The following is a 22,749-nucleotide window of genomic DNA, read 5'->3' as shown; positions in this document are numbered from 1 at the left end:
GCAAAGTCAATAGTTCAGGCCTACAACAATGGAGCGCGGACCGGATACAGGGACACGCTTAGGCTCGCTGAACCAAAGTACATTGAACTGGGATGTAAATGTAATGTAAATGTAATTTGTACTTGTAAAGCGCACTAATACCCATGGGTGTCCTGGCTCTGTAACGCATACCACTGTTGAAGCCTTCCTGGCTTTTCTCTGTGAAATGTCCACTCCTGGGCACCCCCAAGGAGAAGCCAGGCATCCCAGCGCTGTTGGGGCCGTTGTGGAGATTATGAAAGCCATTGCCCAGAGTTGCAGAGTGGGACCCATGATTAGAATAGGCACCGAGGCGAGAATTATCAGGTCCGAGGAAATTGAGCCCAAGACCCGCCGAGGCGGGAATTGAACCCTGGTCCCGGGCCAGACCTCTGCATCAGGGTCTGCTGCTCTAACCATTGAGCCACACTTCTCCACAGGATGAGTCATTGCTGACAAAGATGAGAGGTGCAGCCAAAATGATGCATTGGTAGCGAGCCATGCAGTGGATGAGAAATGTTTCCTTCATGCAACTGCTGTGATGCGTCGGTTCTGAGTGTGAAGGGCTGGTTCCAAAAGCAATGCTCAGCTGCTACTCCCACAGTAGGAGATGCGATGTGCTGGTTCTGGAGGTGATGCACTGGTCTGCTCCACAAATCGACAAGGATGCACTGGTTCCTACTCATGCAAACCTGAAGATACACTGTTTCTGAGGAGGATGAGTGGGTTCTGGATGTAGCAGAACTTTATACCCACGTCCAAGCGCCAAAGACAGTGTTCGCACCACTTGGCAGGGCAACACTTGCAGCAAGAAAAGTACAGGTGCTGTAGCAGGATGAGTTGAAGTATTTGATGTCCCTGAGTCTTACAACAGGGGTCAAATCAGCAAGCTTTTGGTGTCACTCTGGGTTCAAATGATTCAGGTTTAGTCCTATCCCATAGACGTGCAAGCCTGGGGCTGTACCAAGGCTTGAGAGGAATGTATTGATGTTGGAAGGCGTTAGTTCTAGAGTGTCTGGTTTATCTTAAACGGGGTTCCAAAAGCCCTTTTACATGTCAGCAAATGCAGATCCAATGCATTTGGAGAGGGAGGCAATCAGTACAGCTATTCCAGAGCACTTTCAGGAAGCTTGTCCGATATTGGCGATCTGGTATCTCTCTCCCCACACTGAACACAATTAAACTGGATTATGCAAGAAGAGCTTTTAAATAAAGTGCTGCATCGACCAGGTACACATCTATTTACAGAAGTGTGTAAAGATAATTTCACATTTTAGGATTTTTGTTAATCACTAGGTGTCATTGTGTGTCCCATAATTTACCAGAAGTAAATTGGCAGACATTGAAATATGAAGAATACTGCAATAAGAAGTGACAATGTGGAGGGGTGGGACAGACAAGAGAAATAGGTTTTTGCCAATTTCTTTGTATAGCATTCTTGTTGCCCTCTGATATGATTTTACTGCTGTTTGCACAATATTTGGAATATAATCCAACTTTAATGCCAATATTAATTATGTTTTTCCTAATTTTCCAAGCTTCCTTCAGGAACGCTGAGATTGTGATAATGATATATAGGCTATTATCAATGTACAGGCATCCCAAAGTTTTGTGCACTTCCCATTCGAGAATATCATCTAGTAAGCACTAATGAAATTATATGTGTTTACATTGTTTAAAAAAATTGTGTGCATCTCAGTTAATTTTCTCATGAACTTACATCTTTATAACCAAAAACGATACGTCCGTCGTTCAGTAATGTAGCCTGAAAAGTGAAACTGCCAAGGTCATAATTCTCTTGAAGATGAACATGATCCCACTGGACAACAAGAGCTGTACCTTTAAATTAAAAAGGAGAAAAACAATGGTAAGTGTCTTCATTTTTACAAGCTAAATCTGCCTGTTCAAATAAAGTACATTTCAACTTAATACTCGAATTGAAAAATAGAAGTCTCTGAAAAAAAAACGCATGTGCTTCTCAGTTTTAACTGCTCACTATAGGCATCATAGGAACGATTCACACTTCATTCTTGAGGAACACAAATATATTCCAGAACTTTAGCAAATGGTGAAAGAAAGATTTCAGTACTGAATGAAAGACATTCTAATATTTATACAAGATTGCACAATTATAAGAACATTTGTATCTGAAGCCTGAAAACTGGTCTCTAGACATACAATTTTTAAAATGAACTAGACTTGCCTTTATTTAAAACAGGTGAGAAATTCTTAGAATTACTCTGCTTTACAGTGATGAGCTAGGGCTCACATGTAAAACATCAAGGTAATGCTTGTGTTCTTTGTAATATCATTGTTAGTTTATTTTTAAACAACTTTTGATGGTATTTATATTTAATAAATTTTACCTCTAACATTGGGCCTGATTCGCCAGGCAAATATACACTTTTGAGTAGTTTACACTTTTGAGTAACTCCTACCGTGTAGCTTACATGGTTCTACCAAATTGAGGGGTTTGGGAGCTATTCACAAACGGCAAGGGCTATTCATAAAGGTAACTTAACTGTAGAGTAATTTCCATGAGTAATTTACTCTTACACTTTTGAGTAACTTTACAGTCAAAATTTTTAAATTGACAAAAGCAGAATAGTTACTTAGAAGTGTAAGAGTAAACCACTGTGTAAGTTACCTTTATGAATAGTCCCTGGAGTTTATGAGTAGCCCCATGCTCTTCATTTTGGCAGAGACACTCATGTCACACTTTTGGAGTAAATTCACACTCACATTTTGATAGTACCCAAAAAGTAATATATATATATATACTTAAAAGTGTAAATTACTCAAAAGTGTAAATTGCCTTTGCGTATCAGGCCCTTCGTGCTTAATTAAGCAGGACAGGGAAAGTTCATTTTTAAATATTATTCCTAATGTTGCTTTGAAACTTTTTTATCTCTTAATAATTAACCATTCCTACATGAGTAAAATTCATACAATTTATTTCACATTTTTGACATTTTCAAGCAGTTCATATATTATATATATATATATATATATATATATATATATATATATATATATATATATATATATATTAAATTATTATAAAACCATTTAGTAGGTGCATTGACCTACTTCCGTGGATTTTAAATAATGCGAGAAAGATATTTATTGGTAAAGGCCTAAGCAATTCACAGTTTGGAATAATATCTAAAATATATTTCGAAGAACATTTTCTATGCATCTGCAACTCTGTTTACAACTAAAATGCACTTTAGGTATTTCAAATGTTTGAAAATATCCAGAAGAATAGATAGCATGAGTGTACCAGAAGCACAACTTTAAAAATATTTTTAAGATGTTTTCAAATTAATTCCAGTGGAGTAAAATGTTTCCATAGCTTTTTAATAATTCCATCATAATGGAAATTGCATAATCATTTCTAAACTATTTCTATCTTTTTAAAAAGCCACCGTGAACCATGATTCTTTAGGGAAGAGGTGCCCCTTTTAAAAAAAAAAAAAGAAACTCTTTTTAAAATGGGAAGAATATTTTAGAACTTGCCTACAACCTTAATCTATAGCTTTTTTGGGCAGAACATATATTAACTATTTCCATCAAATGTTGCCTAATTAAGATTCAAAATTCAGCAACCCTTTTTATAGCTTTTATAGGATTTAGGATTGGACATGGATATGTGGGTGTAATCTAATTGAAGATATATAGGTTTTACATGAAATTGAGGACTGTCATTTTAAACCCATGCTAATATGCACACTTTCCAAATTGCGACCCAACAAAAATGATGAGTACTTGGGCCTAATTTCAGCCCATTGCCTTTGCCCTACTGTGCCACTTTCACAAAGAAAAGTCATATGCAAGTCAGCCTTCATCCTTTTCCAATAGAAACAGGCTAATAAAATCTGCGAGGTCATTGCAAAATAAGAACACATGCAACCCCAGACCAGACTGGACCTACTTAGACCTCAACAGTGAGAATACCTTGACTCATTTCTGAGCATACCTGTCATATTTACAACATCTACAACAACAAAAAAGTGATGAAAGAATTGCATGTATTCCTCTAAGCCACTTTGCTCTGACAGCAGTCTAATTCATCATTTATCATACACTCTGTCGCTTAAATAGAGGTCAGACATAAGCAAATCAGCGACAGCGCGCCAGTGCTTGTCAGGCCTCAGGAATAAACCAATAACTCACAGAGGAGACCCACATGTGTTGAGATAGGTCTTTAGTTTTCTTGTGGTCCCATCCATAGGGGACTTGGGGCCAGATGTAGGAGACGAAATACCGGTCGGTAACAGCCGAATTTGGCCGTTACCGACCGGTATTTAGGATTCGGCATGTAGGGGCCACCATTTTACAGAATCGGTAAATTTACCGAATCGGTAAATTTACCGATTCTGTAAAATACTGATTCGGTAATTTTACCGATTCGGTAATTCCACATGTAGGTGACATCCTGAGAGTGCCACAGGCCCTTAAGAGTCGGTATTTTACCACCCAATCCTATTGGGTGGTAAAATACCGAATTCAGGTGTGCATGCACATCTGTGCATGCACACCTGTGCCATGTGACACATAGACATGCCCTTAGGGCATGTCTGTGTGCCACATGGCACACATGCCTGTATTTGGGATGCTAGAGGGTGTCAAAGTGACACCCCCTGCACCCTTGCTGGATTCGGTATTTACCGATTCGGTAAATACCGAATCGGTATTGCCCATTGATTCCTATGGGCTTCAAGGCCCATAGGAATCAATGGGCAATACCGATTCGGTATTTACCGAATTGGTAAATACCGATTCTTACCGATTCAGTAAATGTAAAAAGAAATTTACCTACATCTCACTACTTCTAATTTACCGATTCATAAATACCGAATCGGTAAAATTCGGTATTTAAGAATCGGTAAATTAGAATTACCTACATCTGGCCCTTAGTATGGTATTCCGGGCTGAGCAGTTCCAACGGAAGCAGGCCTTATGATGATGTGCATATGGATGGTTTCGGTCAAGAGTGATACACTTGGCAAAGACCTTGGATTGGAATGTGGCTTAGGCGATCACCTGTGGATGAGATACATTCAAGAATTTCCTCCATCACTTTGTTCTTAGTAACTTTATAAATCTGCCAGTTGATAATTGGATTCTGAGAATAATATTGGATGCAGCATACCTCAATGAAACATCCATACATTTTAATTTAAGAAATGTGTTTTATTTCTCTAAAATTTAGATGATGTAATACAAGAAGATATGCCTTGGAGAAGATTTGCCTTTGTTTTCTTTTAATTTGTTCATGCCTTTTTTCCATTCTAGCTTAGTAACATACTATTTCTTTCTGGCATTCCATTTGAACCTCAGGCTTTTTCTATAGGAATATGTGATACATATATATACACATTGGCCATTTGCACTCATTGTTGATTCAAAAGAAAGTGGAAAGATTATTGAGCATGGTCTGTAGCACAGCCAGATACATGCTGGTATTTAAATTATGTACATACGCTATTGTCATTTTCTGAAACTTCTGATGGAAAACAAACTAATCGACTCCACGCAGCAATGTAAATATGAAGCAGTTCCTGAACCTATTAAGCCTGCTTCCTCGTAGTCATACATGTATGTTTTTAAAAGCAATGCAGTACATTAAAATTTACATAAGTACAGTGTAGAACACAAATTACAAAGGAGCGCATATTCACTCTTTTATAATTACCATGTTTCAGAAACAAAAAAAGAAGATATGTTTTAAAGAATATTATGGGGAGAAGGGAAGTGGAACGGAAGCCCCCTCTTGCACAGCTTCTGGAGCTTGGGCTGTACTGGGACTATTAGTATTTCTACAACTGGATGCTGACTGAGCAATTTTGCTGCGGTGATCGACCTACATAGCACCCATTTTCTATTGAACGGCTATGGTTAAATAATATTTGCAGTTACGATGTTTTGTGTTTGATTGTCAGTTCAAACATCAGTGAAAACCGTATATTAACTTGCAAATTTCATTGTAGGGTGTATTTTTATAACAACTGTTGCCAATCTGAAAAAAAAAAAATACAAAAGTATTGCCAGATCTGTGTACAGTAGCTGTAATTGCTAAGACTGCATGCAGCTTTAAATATATTCTGCACAGTAGATAATATTTAAGATCTCTAAATTATTGATAAATGAATAGAAAAAAACACTAGCAGTCATTACGTACCATTGTCAAAGTATCTGACTGTAGAATTTCTGGACACACTGGGATCAAAATTTGCCATCAAAGGAGCAATGTACTGCGTTGCTGTTAACATTCGATGTACAACTTCTCCGGTGTATATGAACCCTGAGGTACGAAACAAACAAGAATGATGCAGCAGAGAAGCGTAAACACATCACATAAATACAGTACAGCAGTGCCACTGTTATTCCTTTTCTGTTAGCAGAGGATAAACACAACACACATATCATATATTTTTTCCATTCTGTTAGAAATGAAATTCCTGGTTAGCTGAGGTGTGCACCCAGGCCACGTAGGAACCAGCACTCTAGTCAGCATAAGCCAGGTACACAATAAGATAACCTGTGCTCACCCTTTGGTAGCTTGGCACAGAGCAGGCTTACCAACAAAGGCAATGTGTAAAGTATGTGGGCAACACATATGCAGTAACATAATAAATTCACCACAAGAATATTCCACACAGGGTTAACAATATAGATGATATTCATATAAATAAAACAAGACCAAAATGATAAGCATCCAATAAATAGAACCGAATAAATCAAAACAGTGCTTCAAAGTCAGTAGCGCTAAAAGGTTACTTTAGGTCATGCTAGACCGGGGTAAATCCTCATTTCAGGCTGACGGCAATGGATCATGGTTCAGATACAGTTCCAAACAGGTCCCACTGAAGTTTTACCTTCTCAAGCTGAGTGAAGTACCCCATTTAGAGGGAAACGGTCGTCGGGAGCAAGTCGAGCATTGCTAGTGATGATCCTGTGGGCGCAAAGAGTAAGCAAGCGCCCAATGTGGATGAGGCCTCACAAGCATGCAGCGATGCCTGCTGAGCAAGGACACAATGATGCGGTGGTTCGCGCTGATCCTTCAAGCGAGCAGGCAAGTCCCAGTGCAAATGGTCTTCATCAGAGTGTAGTTGGTCTGGTTCCCTACTTCTAGTGGCAGGAGTTTATCCCTACCCACCATGGGAGTACCTCCAAAGACTAGCTCCCTAGAACCTCTCTGGGACCTTGTGTACTTTCAAAGTCACTTCATAGGCTGCCAACTATTTATATATCACCAACACAACAATAGGGCAACCCAATATTCCCCAAGGAACTGGGTATATTCAATAACACAGCATAAATGATCCTTGAGGAGTCATTTAACGTTTTTCAGGATTTCAAATTTGTCACATCAGTGAACGCAATTCCATCAGACTCAAGAAATTTGTACCAAAAATATTTTATCGGAAAACATGGCGGCAACCTGCTGAGCTGCCGCGGTGCTCCGAGATCGAGCTCCTGCTAGAGGCTGCCTTGTCCTAATTTTTCAAAATGTTACGGATATGACATTTGAGGGTGAATGCGTGAGGGTCCTTGAAATGTGAAAAATCGATGATTAGCTTCTGGAGAAGTGCGGAGCCGCTTTTTCACTTGACTATTTACATCGCGTTCTTTACCCCTAGCTTGAAGAAGTCTGTTTTCCCTCTTCATGTATGCACCGTTCTACTGTGCTCCCGTAGGAGCACCTCTGCCAAATCGTCTTCAAAAAGCGGAGTCGGTATTCCCCACTTTGCCTACAGCCCCGTTGGGTCTGCGGCTCTGGGCCTTGGCCGCCCTGGAGCTTAGGAGGGGCAGAAGGATCCGAAGTGTCCTGCACGTCCCCTGCAGCAGCTCTGCTAGACCTCAGGCGTGTGAGGCGGCGTGTGAGGAGGCGCTGCCGGCTTCTGCTGTGACGGTGGCGGGGACAGAGGTGGTATCTTCAGAGGAGTGCGGTAAGGGTAGTGTGTCTGTGTTTCCTTTGGCGTTAACGGTGTCACCTCAACTATCTCAGCAGAAAAATAGACGGGGGCACAAAAAGAAAGAAGACAGAGGTACTAGAAACGTTTGTACAGCCCCTACGGTCGCTCTGCTTTCCAAGGCTGAGTCTTCGGGTTGCGTTGTGAGCCCCGTTGCTTGTCCAGTAAAGAAGAAGCCCTCCTCATACTTATGCACGGAGGTAAAAGCGTAATGGGCAAGGAGCTCTAAAGCCGCAAAAAATCTTAAATCAGTGTTGAATTTGGGGTCTTACTTTAAAGCAGTTCCGCAAGTACTGGACCTTTCAGAGGATCGGGTTATGTCTGACCCCTTAAACTCTGCCTCTACACCAGCCGGTTTAGAGTTACCATCGCTGCCACCACCTAGCCTACCTTTGGCGCAGTCTTTTGGAAATACCTTGTCTTGGTGAAGCGGACTCTGCTGAAACTAGTACAATACACTTGGGCCTTGCACCTGAAATGTCCCAGTTAATGTCAGATCCGCCGTCACCTCTGATGACGGAGGAGTTACTTAGTAGGGTCGATGGTGATATCTCCGTTTCTATTGTAGCTTCTATAGATGACAAAGGTACAGATGCGGGGGTAGAAGAACTACGGGGCGAGCAAGGGGGCTCTCAACAAGGCGACCGAGAGGGGCCTCAACAAGGCGGTACTGTCACTCCTTCCAGCTCTGTTACAGAGGGCATTAATACTGGCATTACTGCCCCCTCTTTACAATTAATGTTTGCTTCTCTATCTTTGGATATCAAGAAGGGTTTTGACGAGTCTTCGGCTAACCAGATGGAGATCAGAAAATATTGCGAATCCCTGGATAATAAGATCGACGGTCTCACCGCAAGAACAGGGAAATTGGAGGAGAGAGTAGCTGTACTATCGATTCATCTAGATCAGGCTAAAGAGGACATTACTAAGCTGAAAAGAGAGGATCTGGCCTTGTCGGAGAAGGTGTAAACGTTGGAAAACAACGCCATACGTAGTAACATTCGTATCCTTAATATTCCTGAGGGGTGTGGTATTAAACAATTTGTAACCTTACTTTTGAAGGAGTCATTATGCTTAGATCAATCAACTGAAGAACTGGCTACTGACATCCAGCGCATTCACAGGGATCCCTTTAGAAGAAACCCTCGAAGGTCTAAACCCTGCAAGATTCTCATAAACTTCCACACATATTCACTTAAGGAACACATCCTTAATTTGGCCTTAAAACAGAAATCTTTGGCTGGGAAAGGGTTCAGTTTTCAAATTAGGTCTGACCTTTCTAGGGTCACTTTAGAAAAACAGTGGGAGTTTGGGAGGCGGTTAGACGCATTTAGAAAATTAGGTGCAACCGCACAACTCATGTTTCCTGCCGCATTGAAAATAATGCACAATAATAAGATGTTGAATATCAGATCAGTGCAGGCAGCAGATGAGTTACTGCTGGTTCTGGGGAATGATAAGGGGCCTTCTGACTAGATTAATACAGGCTAGTAACATCCCTGCAGTTACTTTTTTAAACATGTGGGACTTAACATGGAGAGCAACATAAGATAAATGGTAGCTTGGAAAAAACAAAAAATACAAAGGAGAAATATGGATTATACAAAAAAAAGAAAAAAATAAGAAAGGGCAGGAAAACAAAATTAAAACAAAAGAAGTGAAAAAAAACCTCTATATAACTATCTCACTAGGAGGTATAATGGAATAAGTAGGATGGAGTGATTTGCAGTAATGATAAAACGATAAGGGGTGGTCCCAGCTTTCCCTCCTTATATATGTCACAATTTGTTATAATCTATTCTTTGTGACATAGCGGCCTGGTGGGAGCTCGGTGAGGGGCGCTATCTACTGGACTTATTCCGGATAGATAGAGCAAGGGTTTTCCGAGTGGAGGGTGGGGGGGTTTTGCAGTTTGGGGCACTGGGGCAAGAGGGGGGGTTTAGGGAAAAATGTTAAAAATGTCCTCATTTTCCAATTGAGCTTTGTTAGTTTTGGTACTAAGGAAGTAATGTCCAATGAATTATTCTTACAGCTATGGCAGGTTATTGGCAACTTTTTTCTAAATGAGTGGAATGTTGGAGGATGGGCAAGTTTATATGAGTAGTTTAAAATGTATCTCCTGGAATGTTAATGGCCTCCGTTCCACACCAATAGCAGATAAAATTATGCAGTACCTACTTGATTCAGATGCGCAGGTCATTATACTCCAGGAGACTCATTTGACTCAGACTGAATGGCTCTCTTTAGTTAAGAAGAATAGGTGGATTGACTTTTCGGTATCCACATCACAAGCTATGAATAATAGAGGTGACTTATCTTTAAGAGACCATTAAAAGCAAGGTTAGTCTCTCAGTTGGTTGACCCAGGTGGCAGATGGGTCATTACCACGGTAATTATTGCTGGTAGGCAAATAACGATCGTGGGCTATTACGGGCCCAACCAAGATGAGCCTTCAGTTTTAGAATCTATTTTTTCGCATCTATTGTCCTTCCCGGAACCAACCATCTTGGCGGGGGACTTCAACATATTATTGGATCCTTTTCTGGATAAAACTCCTAATAGTCGACCTCTATCCCTTTCTAAGACCAGGGCCTTCTTGCTTAACTGCATGAAGCAATATGGGTATGTAGACATCTGGAGAGCTAGGTCAGGACAGCAACAGGGAATCTCTTTTCGTAATTATAAGTACCACCATCAGTCGAGAATAGACTTTGTATTAATTAGTCAGAAAATGGTGGATTCCGTTATGAGTATCTATTACCTTCCTTCACATCTATCCGACCACTCAGCGGTGTTTATGGAACTTGTGGGGTTCCCTAAAGCTTCCCCTAGAAGTTGGTCATTTGACCGTTCTTTACTCTCACAGTCAGATGATATTTTGTTTCTTAAAACTGAAGCCCAAAACTTCATGAATATTAATATTGAATCGGCGGCATCTGGAGTTGTCTGGGACTCCTTCAAGGATTTTTTGAGGGGTCTTATTACCAACAAGGTTTCTTATCGAAGGAAACAGTATAAAGAGGAAGTTGCTTCCATTGAAATTGATATAGCTAAAACTCAAGCTGATATAGATCTGAATGCTGCCTCCTCCGACTCTGTTTTAACGCCGCTATATAATAAATTACTTTCTCTGAAGGGTCATTTGGGCTCGGTTTTAAATCAGAGAATCTTGCAGAAATGGGAGGCTAGTAAAATAGCCCATTTTCAGTATGGTGAAGGTGCGGGGAAGTTATTAGCCTGGAAGTCCAAAACAGACCAGGTCCGTAACAATATTGAGACTATTACCGCTAGCAATGTTACATACTCCTCAGATGATGATAACAGAAGAGTTTTTAGAAAATTTGTTCAGACCATCCATCATGAGGATAAAAAGTTCGATCCAGAGCTCATTGAGAGTTGGTTGAGAGGAATCTCTCTCCCGGTACTCTCTGCGGAACAGCGAACATTCTTTGACAGCACTATTACGGAAGAAGAGGTTAGGGTAGCTATCCAAAGTAGTAAGAAGGGGAAGGCTGCAGGACCCGATGGGCTTCCAGCTGAAATTTACAGGGCCCTGGAACAAGAAATAGTATCCCTTCTTGCTATTTTATTTAATCAAATCTTACAGGATGGTCTTCGACCCCCTACATCTTGGGATAGCGCATCAATCACCCTGATCTTGAAACCAGGGAAGCCAGCCTTGTGTTGTGGGTCTTATAGGCCAATTTCAATACTAAACGTAGATTATAAAATCTTTGCTACGGTTCTTGCAAAGAGGCTGGCTTTAGTGGCACCTGATATTTTACATTGTGATCAGAAGGGGGTTGTTAAGGACCATCAGCTATATGAGCTGACATATGATCTGATAGGCGCTATCGACATGGCAACAGCTGAAGCCCTCCCCCTGGCGGTTTTCACGCTTGATGCCACCAAGGCCTTCGACAGGGTAAATTGGTTATACCTGTCGGGGGCCTTGGCCAAATTTAACATCGGTGAGGGTTTCCGCCGGGTTGTCAGCCTTCTGTACCAGAGCCCTACAGCTCGTGTTCTGGTCAATGGAGAATTATCGGACCCCTTTACCATCACAAGGCGGACACGGCAGGGCTGCCCACTGTCCCCTCTCCTATTCTATCTATATATAGAACCCTTCGCTCAGCAGTTGAGGGAAGATATAAACATCAAATCCTTTATCTATAGGGGATGGGAGCGGAAAGTGGCCCTGTACGCGGACGATGTTCTTTTTTTCTCATCAGAGATACGCACTGCATTTCCCGCAGTAATCAAGGCGGCTCTGGAATTTGGTGAAATCTCAGGGTATGAGGTTAACGCCTCAAAAACTGAGATGATATGGAATGATGATGACTGTGATACTAGTAGACAGCTCGGTTCTAGTTTGCCCTACCTAGGTCTCAATATTGTTAAACACATTAATCAAATTGCCATAACTAATTTTGCTGCTGTTGCAAAGTATTGTCGCAAACTCATGCGATCATGGGCACAACTTCCACTATCTTTATTAGGGAGAGTCAATTTGATCAAAATGACCATCTTACCTAAAGTTTTCTTGTTATTTAATACCATTCCTCTTTATTTTGATCCCTCTTTATTAGCAAAATTACAGGGGGAAATTACTTCTTTTATTTGGGATAAACATATCCCAAGGATTGCATGGAAGAAACTTAGGCGACACAGGGAGAAAGGTGGCTTAGCAGCTCCGGATCTGCAAACTTATGCATGGGCGTTCCAATTTTCCCATGGCCTAATGCTGTTAAAGATGCCTACAGATTTTGGCATTGGGAGCTTGTTTTCAGCTTTGCTTAAAGGGGAAGGAGTAGGTCAGTCAGGCTTCCTGTTTAAATTTGGAGACCCCAAGTTCATTAAGAAGATCAAACTGAAGGTCTTGCAGGGGATGGCAAAAACTTGGGCTAAATTGAGGACGTCAATAAGGTTGGGGTACTTTTCTAGTAGGTCACCTCTTTGGGGTATTCCTGAGAGCCCTGGGTGACTGGGAGGTAGTTTAGTTGTTCCTTTAAGGGAAGCAGGGTTGGAGGTTTGGGGTGATCTGTTTATGGAAGGGTGCTTGCTCTAATGGGAGTGTTTATGAATAAAATTGGTCCAAATCTTTCGAGGTTCAAATACATGCAGATTGCCAGCTGGGCCCATTCTTACATCTCCGGCCCTCCCGTGGGAGCAGATTTCCACTTGGCGGTAACAGTCAGTTGGTATCCCTACTATTAGACAAACCTCCGACCAAAAAGGAGATCTCCCTATGGTGCAATCTGATTCAGGAAGAAGTGGATGGTGATTTTCAGCTACCAGCGTTTTTGTGGGGTGCCTTACTTGTCGGTCGCATTGTGCAAGATCTGTGGCTTACATCGTGTAAGGTTTTGTGGGACATTGTAAAGCCTGCATCGTTACGTAGGCACCATCTTTTTACTCTTCATAGAGCATATTATTCCCCACAAAGACTGTCAAAATTCTCTCAAGGAAACCCAGTGGCTTGTGCCAGGTGTGGCTTGGTAGCTGCCTCTGATGCTCACATGTTTTTTGAATGCCCCTGCTTGGCTCCATTTTGGGACGCTATAAGTAACGCACTTACCGCTTCGTTGGGCTTTCAAGTGGTGGTAGACCTCTCCCTGGTAATCTTTGGGGTCATGGATGGGGTCCGGAGCCCGGCCAAAAGTTTGCTTTTCTATTCCATCTTACTTGTCAGAAGGGAAAACTTTAAAAAAATGGAAAGACCCTGCATCACCTTCCCTTAATGATTGGTATGCCTCAGTCTCGCAGGTGTCTAGGCTTGATCTGGCCAGGGCTGGGAACCAAGATAAGAGAGCCTTCTGGTATTTGTTGAACTGGGTTCACTGAGTTGGCCGGGCGGGGGGGGTTCCCCCCTGGTCCAATGATTACGCAGATGTGGTTTAATCTTCCAGCAATGCCTTTTTCCAGTTGGAATCCCGGTGTTTAATGGCAGTAATGGTCACCTTGCTTTACATTTTTCTCTTCAGGTTTCTTTGGTGTTGGCCTCTAGAGGAACGCGTCACTGCTGAGGGAAGTCAGTACCCCACGTAAGATAATCCCAGCCAGTTTTTATACTGTGACGGTGTGTCATGCTTCCATTAGTGCCTACACTTGAAACCATGGTGGTAAATGAGGACCAAAAAAAAAATATATATTTTATCATAGAATTAATCTAGGTACATATAGAAATATCTTTATAACCTAGCTTAGGCATAAATCCATCTATCGAATCATGTATGGCAACTCAATGTCTACTGCTTCCTTGTTTCTGACATATGCAGTAGTTTCTAGGGGTGGACGTAGTTCGCGAAGTAGCGCTACGCGTAGCTACACGAAGTGCACTTCGCACTACGCGTAGCACTACGCGAACTGCGTAGTAGCCTGTTCGCACTGTGCAAGATGCCCTTTTCAATGATTGCACAGTGCAAACAAGCTTCTGGCACTGTACAATCATTGAAAACGGCATCTTGAACAGTGCGAGCTGTAGTTTTCTACCGCTCGAGTAGATTTTTACTCGAGCGGCAGATTTCTCAACGTGGACTGGTAGTTTCTCATCGCGAGCAGGGTTGGGGAGAGGGGTTGGCCTAACGGCTAAGGCACTCGACCTAGGACCTGGGGATCTGGGTTCGAGTCTCGGTAACGACGCCAAAAACGTCCTGTGAGTCTGGGCAAATTACTTAATCTCCCCGTGCCTAAAATGAAAGTGTGTCCTCATGTAACGTAACTGGTGCTATGTAAAGCGCTCTGATACCTGATTCGGTTCGGGTCTAGTTCGCGCTATATAAAACTCTGCAAAAAAAAAAAAATGAGAAACCTGACCTCCCCACGTTGAGAATCTCGCTGGGAGTTTTATTTTCCATGCTCGTGATCAGCAACTTGATGTTGCTGATCGCGAACAAGGAAAAAGTCTCGCGGGGATGTCATGTTGCTTGCTCGTGGTCGCCAACTTGTTGTTGAGGACCACGAGCAAACAAACAATGACCGCTGCACTACACTACACATGTTTACACTGTGCTACGTTCAGTTTGCGTGGTGCAAAGTTGCGCAACTTTCGCAAACTACGCGAGCGTAGCGTAGTGCTTTGCCCAGGGTTAGTAGTTTCTGACACTTTTTACACACAAGTATATGGGGACCGTTAACAATTTGGCCATATATACATTACGTTTCAGTGTACGTACAGTTCAAGCACATTGATTAGTAATGGTATACAATAAAAAAGTGTCATGGCTATTTATATATGTCATCCCCCAGAATATAACTGGGCATAATATCTTTTGGAATATAGAAACTGGACTCGTGAAGAAACTGCAGTTTTGCTGCTGGTCCCCACTTGGAGAGCTCCGATATTCAGCTCTTTAAGCTAATGGGCCATCTTCATTTCCTCCATGACCAGGCTCCATTCCTCTAAAACCTGCTCTTTCTCAAGCTTAGAAAGATCTAACTTTAGTTTTCTCTCCTCCCTCCTATCCTCTAGCTCATCTGGGGCCGGGCTCTTGAAAGACACACTGCCCCCTGCTCTAAAGTGGACTGCCAGTCTTCAAAAAAAATCTCCCCCCCCCACCCAGGCTGCATATCAAGACCCTCTGACAAGTCCAGCTCTGATCCTTCTGCAGACATAGATCCCTCATCATTCACTTCTCCTTCTGGGTGGGTGGCTACCCATACTTTCAAGGCTTTCTGAAGCTCTACCTTCTTAGCCCTTCCTTGTAGAACAGCCCTTTTTCCTGGCAGAAACCCTTGAGCTGAGCTACTGTATATATTTCCAGGATGGCCAGCTTGAATTCCATATTTCCAGGTAGGATCACAGATGTTGAAGAGAAAAATGGGACTTGGGAAAAAGAAAAATCTAAATATGTCAGATCAGGGAGAATTAAAAAAAGGCTCAATTTGATCTCAGTGTAGAGTTGTAGTGAACAATGAGTACTTAGAGGGCATTGCATAAACACAAGTCCTGTCCTCACCGCTGATCAAAAATGTTAGAAATGGAATTCATGGTTCGCTGAGTTATGCACCCAGGCCAGTCAGGAACCACCACTCTAGTCAGGGTAAGCAAGACACAAAATAAAATAACCTGTGCTCACACTCTGATAGCTTGACAAAGAGCAGTCATTCATTCAAATTCTTTATTTCGGCTTAAAAGATGCCATAAAAGAGTTCATTATGATATACATTAAGTCACATTTTTGAATATATTTGATATAGATAAAACATATATGAGTTAAAAGAGAAAAATGTAAAAAAATGAAAAGTAAATTTCCCCAATAAAATTTTCTCTGAGCACAATACAATACCAAAATACCAACGGCCCTTATGGCATTTCTAGAGCACATTTAATCATATAAACTTAATTCTTTTGCATTACAGCTTTAGGCCTTTTTTTCTCCGCAGGAAATAAATTGAGTGCAGAAATCGGCTAACACTGAATACTGTTGTTTGTGTTGTGTCTTTTTTGATTATTCTTAAGGCCTGGTTACAGGATCTTACTCCTATTAGTAAACATAGGGGTTAATCCATTTTCTTCTGGCCAATGCGTAGGCTGAGCAGAGGAAAAGGATATGAAGGTCGTCTTCTTTCTGTTTGCCTTCACACATAATACAAGTTTCATCTGCCACTGAAGCTGCACCATTAGACCCCCTAGTCCAGCGTGCCAAAGTTGTTTTGGTCAAAAGATTCCCGTATCTTAGTTTTAAAAAGAGGGTTTTGGCAAGCGGGGGCTCAATTTCTTCAAGGAAAGCCTCGAAGAGAGGCTCATCCTTGAAACTCAGAAAATTGGTCACTAGAGTTCCAGCATTAGTACATTTGTTACTAGGTTAGACACAAAACTCCAAAAAGCCCTTTTTACAACCAGTTTTGGGTTCGGCGGTAAACATTCTGGATCCTACCCAAATATGGTTTAGGCCTATTTTGATAAACCAGGTTTTAACGTGTTTTTACCAGGGAATGGTATTCGAATTATTCAACCCCATTATCTCTTTTAAACCTTCTCTGTAATCATACAGTTCGGGTACCCGCCAAAGTCTAACCCATAACACTAGTAGCCTAATTATTGTATAGTGGTCTGTTCTTTTGACCTTTAGATCCAGCGGAAGTGGCACTAAAGGAGTGCCTCTTGGAACCCTTACCAAACTTCTCATAAAGTTGTTGTCCATGACGAGGAAGGAGTCCTTCGACATGGGCCCCCAAATTTCTGCGCCATATAGTACTGCTGGTTGGACCTTAAATTTAAATAACTCAACCACTGGAGACACAGCCTTGCTAGTACTCAGGCTTTGTTTCCTAAGAATAGGCTTTACATTCTGTGTAAATACCAACTTACTTTTTTCAATTTGGGGCCGCCAGGAGAAATTAGAATCTAGCGTAACCCCTAGATATGAAAGATTTGGGACCGTTTCCAGTTTCTCACCATTCAGAGTTAAACAGCCTTTGTCTGGTTTTGGTGGATTAAGGGCCATACATTTTGTTTTTTTCCCATTGATTTCCAATCCTTTCTTACTGCAGTAGTCACTAAAGGAATTGAGTAGTGCCTGGAGACCTTTCTTAGTTTGTGAGATCAAAATGGTATCATCTGCGAATAGTAATGATGTTACCTTTTCACCGTTCAATTTCGGTGAATCGTTTGTGCATCCCTCTAGATGTGCAGGGATGTCATTCACAAAAAGGGAGAAAAGTGTGGGGGCCAATACGCAGCCTTGACGGACGCCACGCTCAATAGGTTTTTGAGTCAATTCCCGTTTGGGCCCCATCCCACTTTAGCAAAGTTCCCTGCATGCAGCTCTTTTATCTGTACTAACAGACTGCTTGGGAACCCTGCTTCACTCAATGTTCTCCATAGATGGTCACGTGGCACTAAATCGAACGCTGCTCTCAAATCGACTAAAGCAACGTATAAATGGCCCTTTTTGATATGCACATATTTCCAGTATAGGCAGCAAAATCTGAATACTTGGTCGATTGTGCTCACTTTACATCGGAAACCGGCCTGATATTTTGTTATGATTGCATTCTCTTCCAACCAGTCATTGACACGAGCTAAAATGTGTCTTGAGTAGATTTTCTGGAGAATGGTCATCAGGCTGATTGGCCGATAAATAAAAGGATCCAACCGATCCCCTTTTTTAAAAATTAAAACAATTTCTGCTCCCCTCCAACTTTCAGGGAAATCTAGACTATGGGATAGCTTATTACACAGGTAATTTATGTATGGTACCCATACCTTTAGGTCATGCTTGTACAAATCCCCTGGTATCTTATCTAGCCCTGGCGCTTTAACGTTTTTTACTGAATTTATTGCTGCCTCAGTTTCTCCTAATGTGGATACCAAGCAGTCTATAGGATGTTTGTGGCACTGGGCATCGTCGCCGGGGACTCTTGGCATGGTGTCATACTTTTTGTAAAGGTTCGTGAAGTGGTTAACCCACGTTAGCTCGTCAAGATAAACATCCTTTACCACTCTTCCTATGTGGTTACCATTGGCGACTAACCTCCAGAACCCTACACTGTCCTTTGATTTGACAGCTGTCAACATATCTGCCCAGCTTTCTTCCTCCCAAGCTTTCCTTGAGGCATGTTGTACCTGCTTATAGTTTTTCCTTGCTATTTTTACATCTTCCGCTGATTTAGATTTAATAGCAAGCAGAAGCGCCCCCTTAGATTCCCTACAAAGTCTGTCATACTATGGTTTGCTATGAGACAGGTTCTGTAATTTTTGTTGGTTTTTCTTTGGCATTCTTGTGACGAACATTCTTAGATCTAAAAAAAAAAAATTGTGAAGTGCCATAAAACAAACATAGATTTCGGCGAGAATCTCACCATGGTCCGATATAAATGGCCGTTTGAGTGCTCGTCTGTTATTGCTGATGTGGATTTCATCACTCATTCCACTGTTTACATCAATTAATGGCGCATGCGCAACACCCTGGAACAAGGAAGCTTCTATCAATAGACTCAGGGGGAAGTGGTCACTTTCTAACCTCTCCTTTACCTCGAAATCTATCATACTCTGCCAAATAGACAGAGATAATTACGAAATCTAAATTGCTCTTACAATTATTTCTAGTGAATGTTGTTTTTTTCAAACTATCTGACGCGAGTCGCCCATTACAGGCCCTGAGGCCATGCTCCGCAGACAATTTCATTATTTGAACTGCCAAGACTGTGCATTTGACAGGTTTGATGTTCTCAAATGTTGGAATATTATTGACTTGATCCTCTTCTTCAAAAATATCACTGAGCCCTGGAACTGGTTCATAGTTATAATTTAAATCACCAGCTATGATGACATGTTCCTCTTTTCCAACTATTCTACCCAAAAGGGAGTCTAGTTTAGCTACTGTGGGAGATTTTCTTTATGCAGGGGCCGGTCTTTTGTAGACATTTATTAAGTAAAATCTTTTCCCTTCACATGTGGTGATTTTTAAAGCTAATATGTCGGGTGAATTTGTGTCTACTGCATCTATCTGTATCCTCAAGGTTACCTTCACCCAGGTTATTAAACCACCAGAGGGCCTTCCCCTTTTGGATGGAATAGCACCTATTCCAAAGGACTTGAACCTAACCTGTGTGGTGTGGCTACCGCCCAAGATTCCTGTAGCAAACAGAAATCACTGGAATCAATGAACTCTGCCCATTCCGGGACCCTCAAATTCTTGGACACACCAGCTATGTTCCATGAAACCAGTTTCAGTGGCTCATCCTTTATATTTGATACATCAGATGATTCTCCAAGTGCAATTTCCGTATTTGGTAGCATCTCTATTGACGGTTCCTCTGCCAATGGTACCGTGTTTTCACATGCCCAACTTTTATCACCCTGGATAATGGCATTATTTATGTTCCTATGTTCTGATAACAAAACGCCTTGTTGGCTCTCTCCCTGATCACATTCTCCCACCACTACCACTACCTCATTGCCTATTAGTGGATTAACTACGTCTGGTTCTCTAATGTTAATATATGGGCTGTGGTCCTTTTTGTTTCTCATACCCTTAGGGACTACTAAATTTACTTCCTTATATTAATTTCTCTTTGTCTTACCTTAGTAAAGGGATTCAGCCCATATGCTCCAACATTAGTGTGAGATGGACATTCCAACAAGTGATTCAGTCAGTCAACCGCTTCTAAGCAGCTAAATGTGTTGAAAGTTGGCAATCCCATCCACTGGCTTGGGTTTCCCAGATTTCCACCACGCAATCTGCCCGAAGCATTATGATTCACCACAGTCCACCCTTCACCACCCTCGAAGTGCGTTTTAGGTGGGTAGAAGTAGGACAGCGGTCTAATTTGGATCACATTGCTTCCATCAAGTGCGTGTGGGTTCCAGGAACACAAATAATGCACGGTACGTGGATCTTCAAATGTAACCACCACGCAATCACCTGGTATGGTCTTTCTTGTTGGCCCTATCCATGGAACCCTACGAACCCTACGAACCATTAATATTTTGCTTTTTATGTGGTGTGGTAGGGGCCTCTGCACATTTAGCCAGTGTAGGACTTTGTTTTTCAGTGACCAAAAACTCTCATCAACTTGGTTAGTCAGTTCCGGGACCCCAGTCAAAACAGATACATAAGGGCTAGCATCTGGTGGCAGGTCTATATAACCTCCCCCTATTTTCCTCCTCTGGAGGTTCCTGTTCTGCATCTGTTGGTTAACTTTTGTAGCGTTAACGCCCTGTACTTGGGTATCTTTCGCTATTGGAGCACTATTTGTAGTATTTGCGGTGACTACACCTGCAGTGATTGTAGTTGGTACACTTGTTTTATTAGCACTAGTGTTTATTAGTATGGCACTGGTTCCCTGCTGTATTGGATGTGGTGTGTTGTTATCTGTTGGAGGTACTACAGGCACTGTAACTACGCGTGTGGTTGTACTAATTGCTGAGTCAGCTATGCTCAGGCTTGCTAATGTTATAATACTTTTTTCAACCTCCAACAGCTGGTTTTCCATTCGTGTCAATCTTACTTCCAATGGCATTAGGAGTGATTTAAGAAGGTCCCCTATTTCCTTCACTAACGTCCCTTTTCCCTCCTCAACTGTCATCCCTTTTCCCTCCTCAACTGTCCCTACTCTGCTTCCTAAGTTATTTGGAAGTAAAGTTTCTTCAGCCCCTTCGATTGCTTCAAGATTTACAATGTTTTGGTCCTCCCTCTGTTCCATTGTCGTTGTTAATAACGCTTCGCCCGGGCCATCCCTCTCTATAGCTAGTATGGCATTGGCCTGTGACACGGCCACTTTTTGTCTTTTTCTAGCGTAGGTAGAGGGATTGGGGCATTTGCGTTTAGGTATGGCCCCCTACTTGCTACCGCGCAATTGCATTGTACTTGTGCATATTTCATTCTCAAGGGTCTTAGACTCTGAGACAAGAATTGTTACATTATTAGTAATCCCATCTGAATTTGCTGGGGATATAACTTCAAGGGGTGGATTTTCACAGGGCAGTTGTAGTGGAACGTGTATGGGAATTAATGATAGTGGGTTAGGAAGCATAGTTTGGTGTATTGATGTTAAAACAGGACCTTCAAAACGTTCTGGGGTTTTAGCCGTTGCTATATGACCCAGAGACGATCTCTTGTCCATTATGGGATCTTGGGACATTCTTCTAGCCATTGCAAGGTCTAATGAAACCTTTTGTTCCATTAGATTAATACCCAAATCTATTACCAAATTGGTCCTGATGATAAAATCATCTAGTGTACCTGTGAATTTGGTTCCCCCCTTCGACACCTTGCTTCTACTACCTTTAGGAGACATCTCTAAAGCCATTTAATAAATGGTTACGAAGCAAAATAGAAATACAGTAAACATATAAAATATGAAGGAAAAAAAGCCAATGTTAGAGCGGTGGCCCGGTCCGGTCTTGCGTCCCGCGTGCGCATGCACTGAGCAGCCTAAATAGGGAGTGCTGAGGGGGCGGAGCGGGAAGAGGACCCAGGTGCAGCCGGTGTCTTTGGAGCTGTGCTACCTGGTCCTCGCAGTCCCGCAGCTGGTTCCGGCGAGTGCCCCCAAATCCAGTGAAGTCCCGGTGTTGCTGGCAAAGTCCGACAGGGCAGGGAGAGTACAAAAATCCGCAATGCAGCCTCGAGTGGCTCCCGCGAAGCGGGGGCCGCGAGGCGTTATCTAGTGCTGAGGGGGCGGGGCGGGAAGTGAACCCAGGTGCGGCCGGTGTCTTTGGCGCTGTTCTACCTGGTCCTCGCAGTCCCGCAGCTGGTTCCGGCGAGTGCCCCCAAATCCAGTGAAGTCCCGGTGTTGCTGGCAAAGTCCCACAGGGCAGGGAGAGTACAAAAATCCGCAATGCAGCCTCGAGCGGCACCCCGCTCTTGTCTTTCAAGAGCAGTCAGACTTATCTACAAAGGCAATGTGTAAAGTATTTGTGCAACACACACACACAGAAACACAATGACTACACAACAAAAATGTTCCACACATGGTTACAAATATAAATGTATATTTTTATAAATAAAACAAGACTAAAATGACAGAAATAAAATAAGTAGAACCAGAGTTTGAATTTTCAAAGAATACATCAAAAAAAGAGTGCTTAGAAGTCAATAGCAATAAAAGGTTCCTTTAGGTAGCACTAGAACTGGGTAAATTCAAAGTTCAGGATTACCGTGATGGAGTGTGATTCGGATACCATTTCAAACAGGTCCAGCTGAAGCTTTACCTTTTCAAGCTGATCGAAATACCCCGGTTGCTGGGTAGACTGTCACCGGGAGCAATCAAGGAATCGCTAGCGTTGATTCTGAAGGTGGGAAGA

At 42.1% G+C, this 22,749-nt stretch overlaps 1 protein-coding gene across 1 annotated transcript in view; it reads right to left on the bottom strand.

Moving 5' to 3' along the window:
• The window catches only part of PLXDC2 (plexin domain containing 2), a 1,000,652-nt gene that overhangs the window by 503,402 nt on the left and 474,501 nt on the right, over positions 1-22,749 (bottom strand). Inside the window, exons 4-5 of the mRNA XM_078663746.1 lie at positions 6,203-6,325; positions 1,739-1,857 (exon numbers count right to left, since the gene is read on the bottom strand). Of these exons, the coding sequence (XP_078519872.1) occupies positions 1,739-1,857; positions 6,203-6,325 (242 nt within the window). The remainder of the gene's footprint in view (positions 1-1,738; positions 1,858-6,202; positions 6,326-22,749) is intronic.

Source organism: Lissotriton helveticus, chromosome 10 (assembly GCF_964261635.1).
Source record: "Lissotriton helveticus chromosome 10, aLisHel1.1, whole genome shotgun sequence".
NCBI lineage: Eukaryota > Metazoa > Chordata > Amphibia > Caudata > Salamandridae > Lissotriton > Lissotriton helveticus.
Note: the sequence above shows the minus strand (reverse complement) of the source record. Positions and strands in the feature narration are given on the sequence as shown.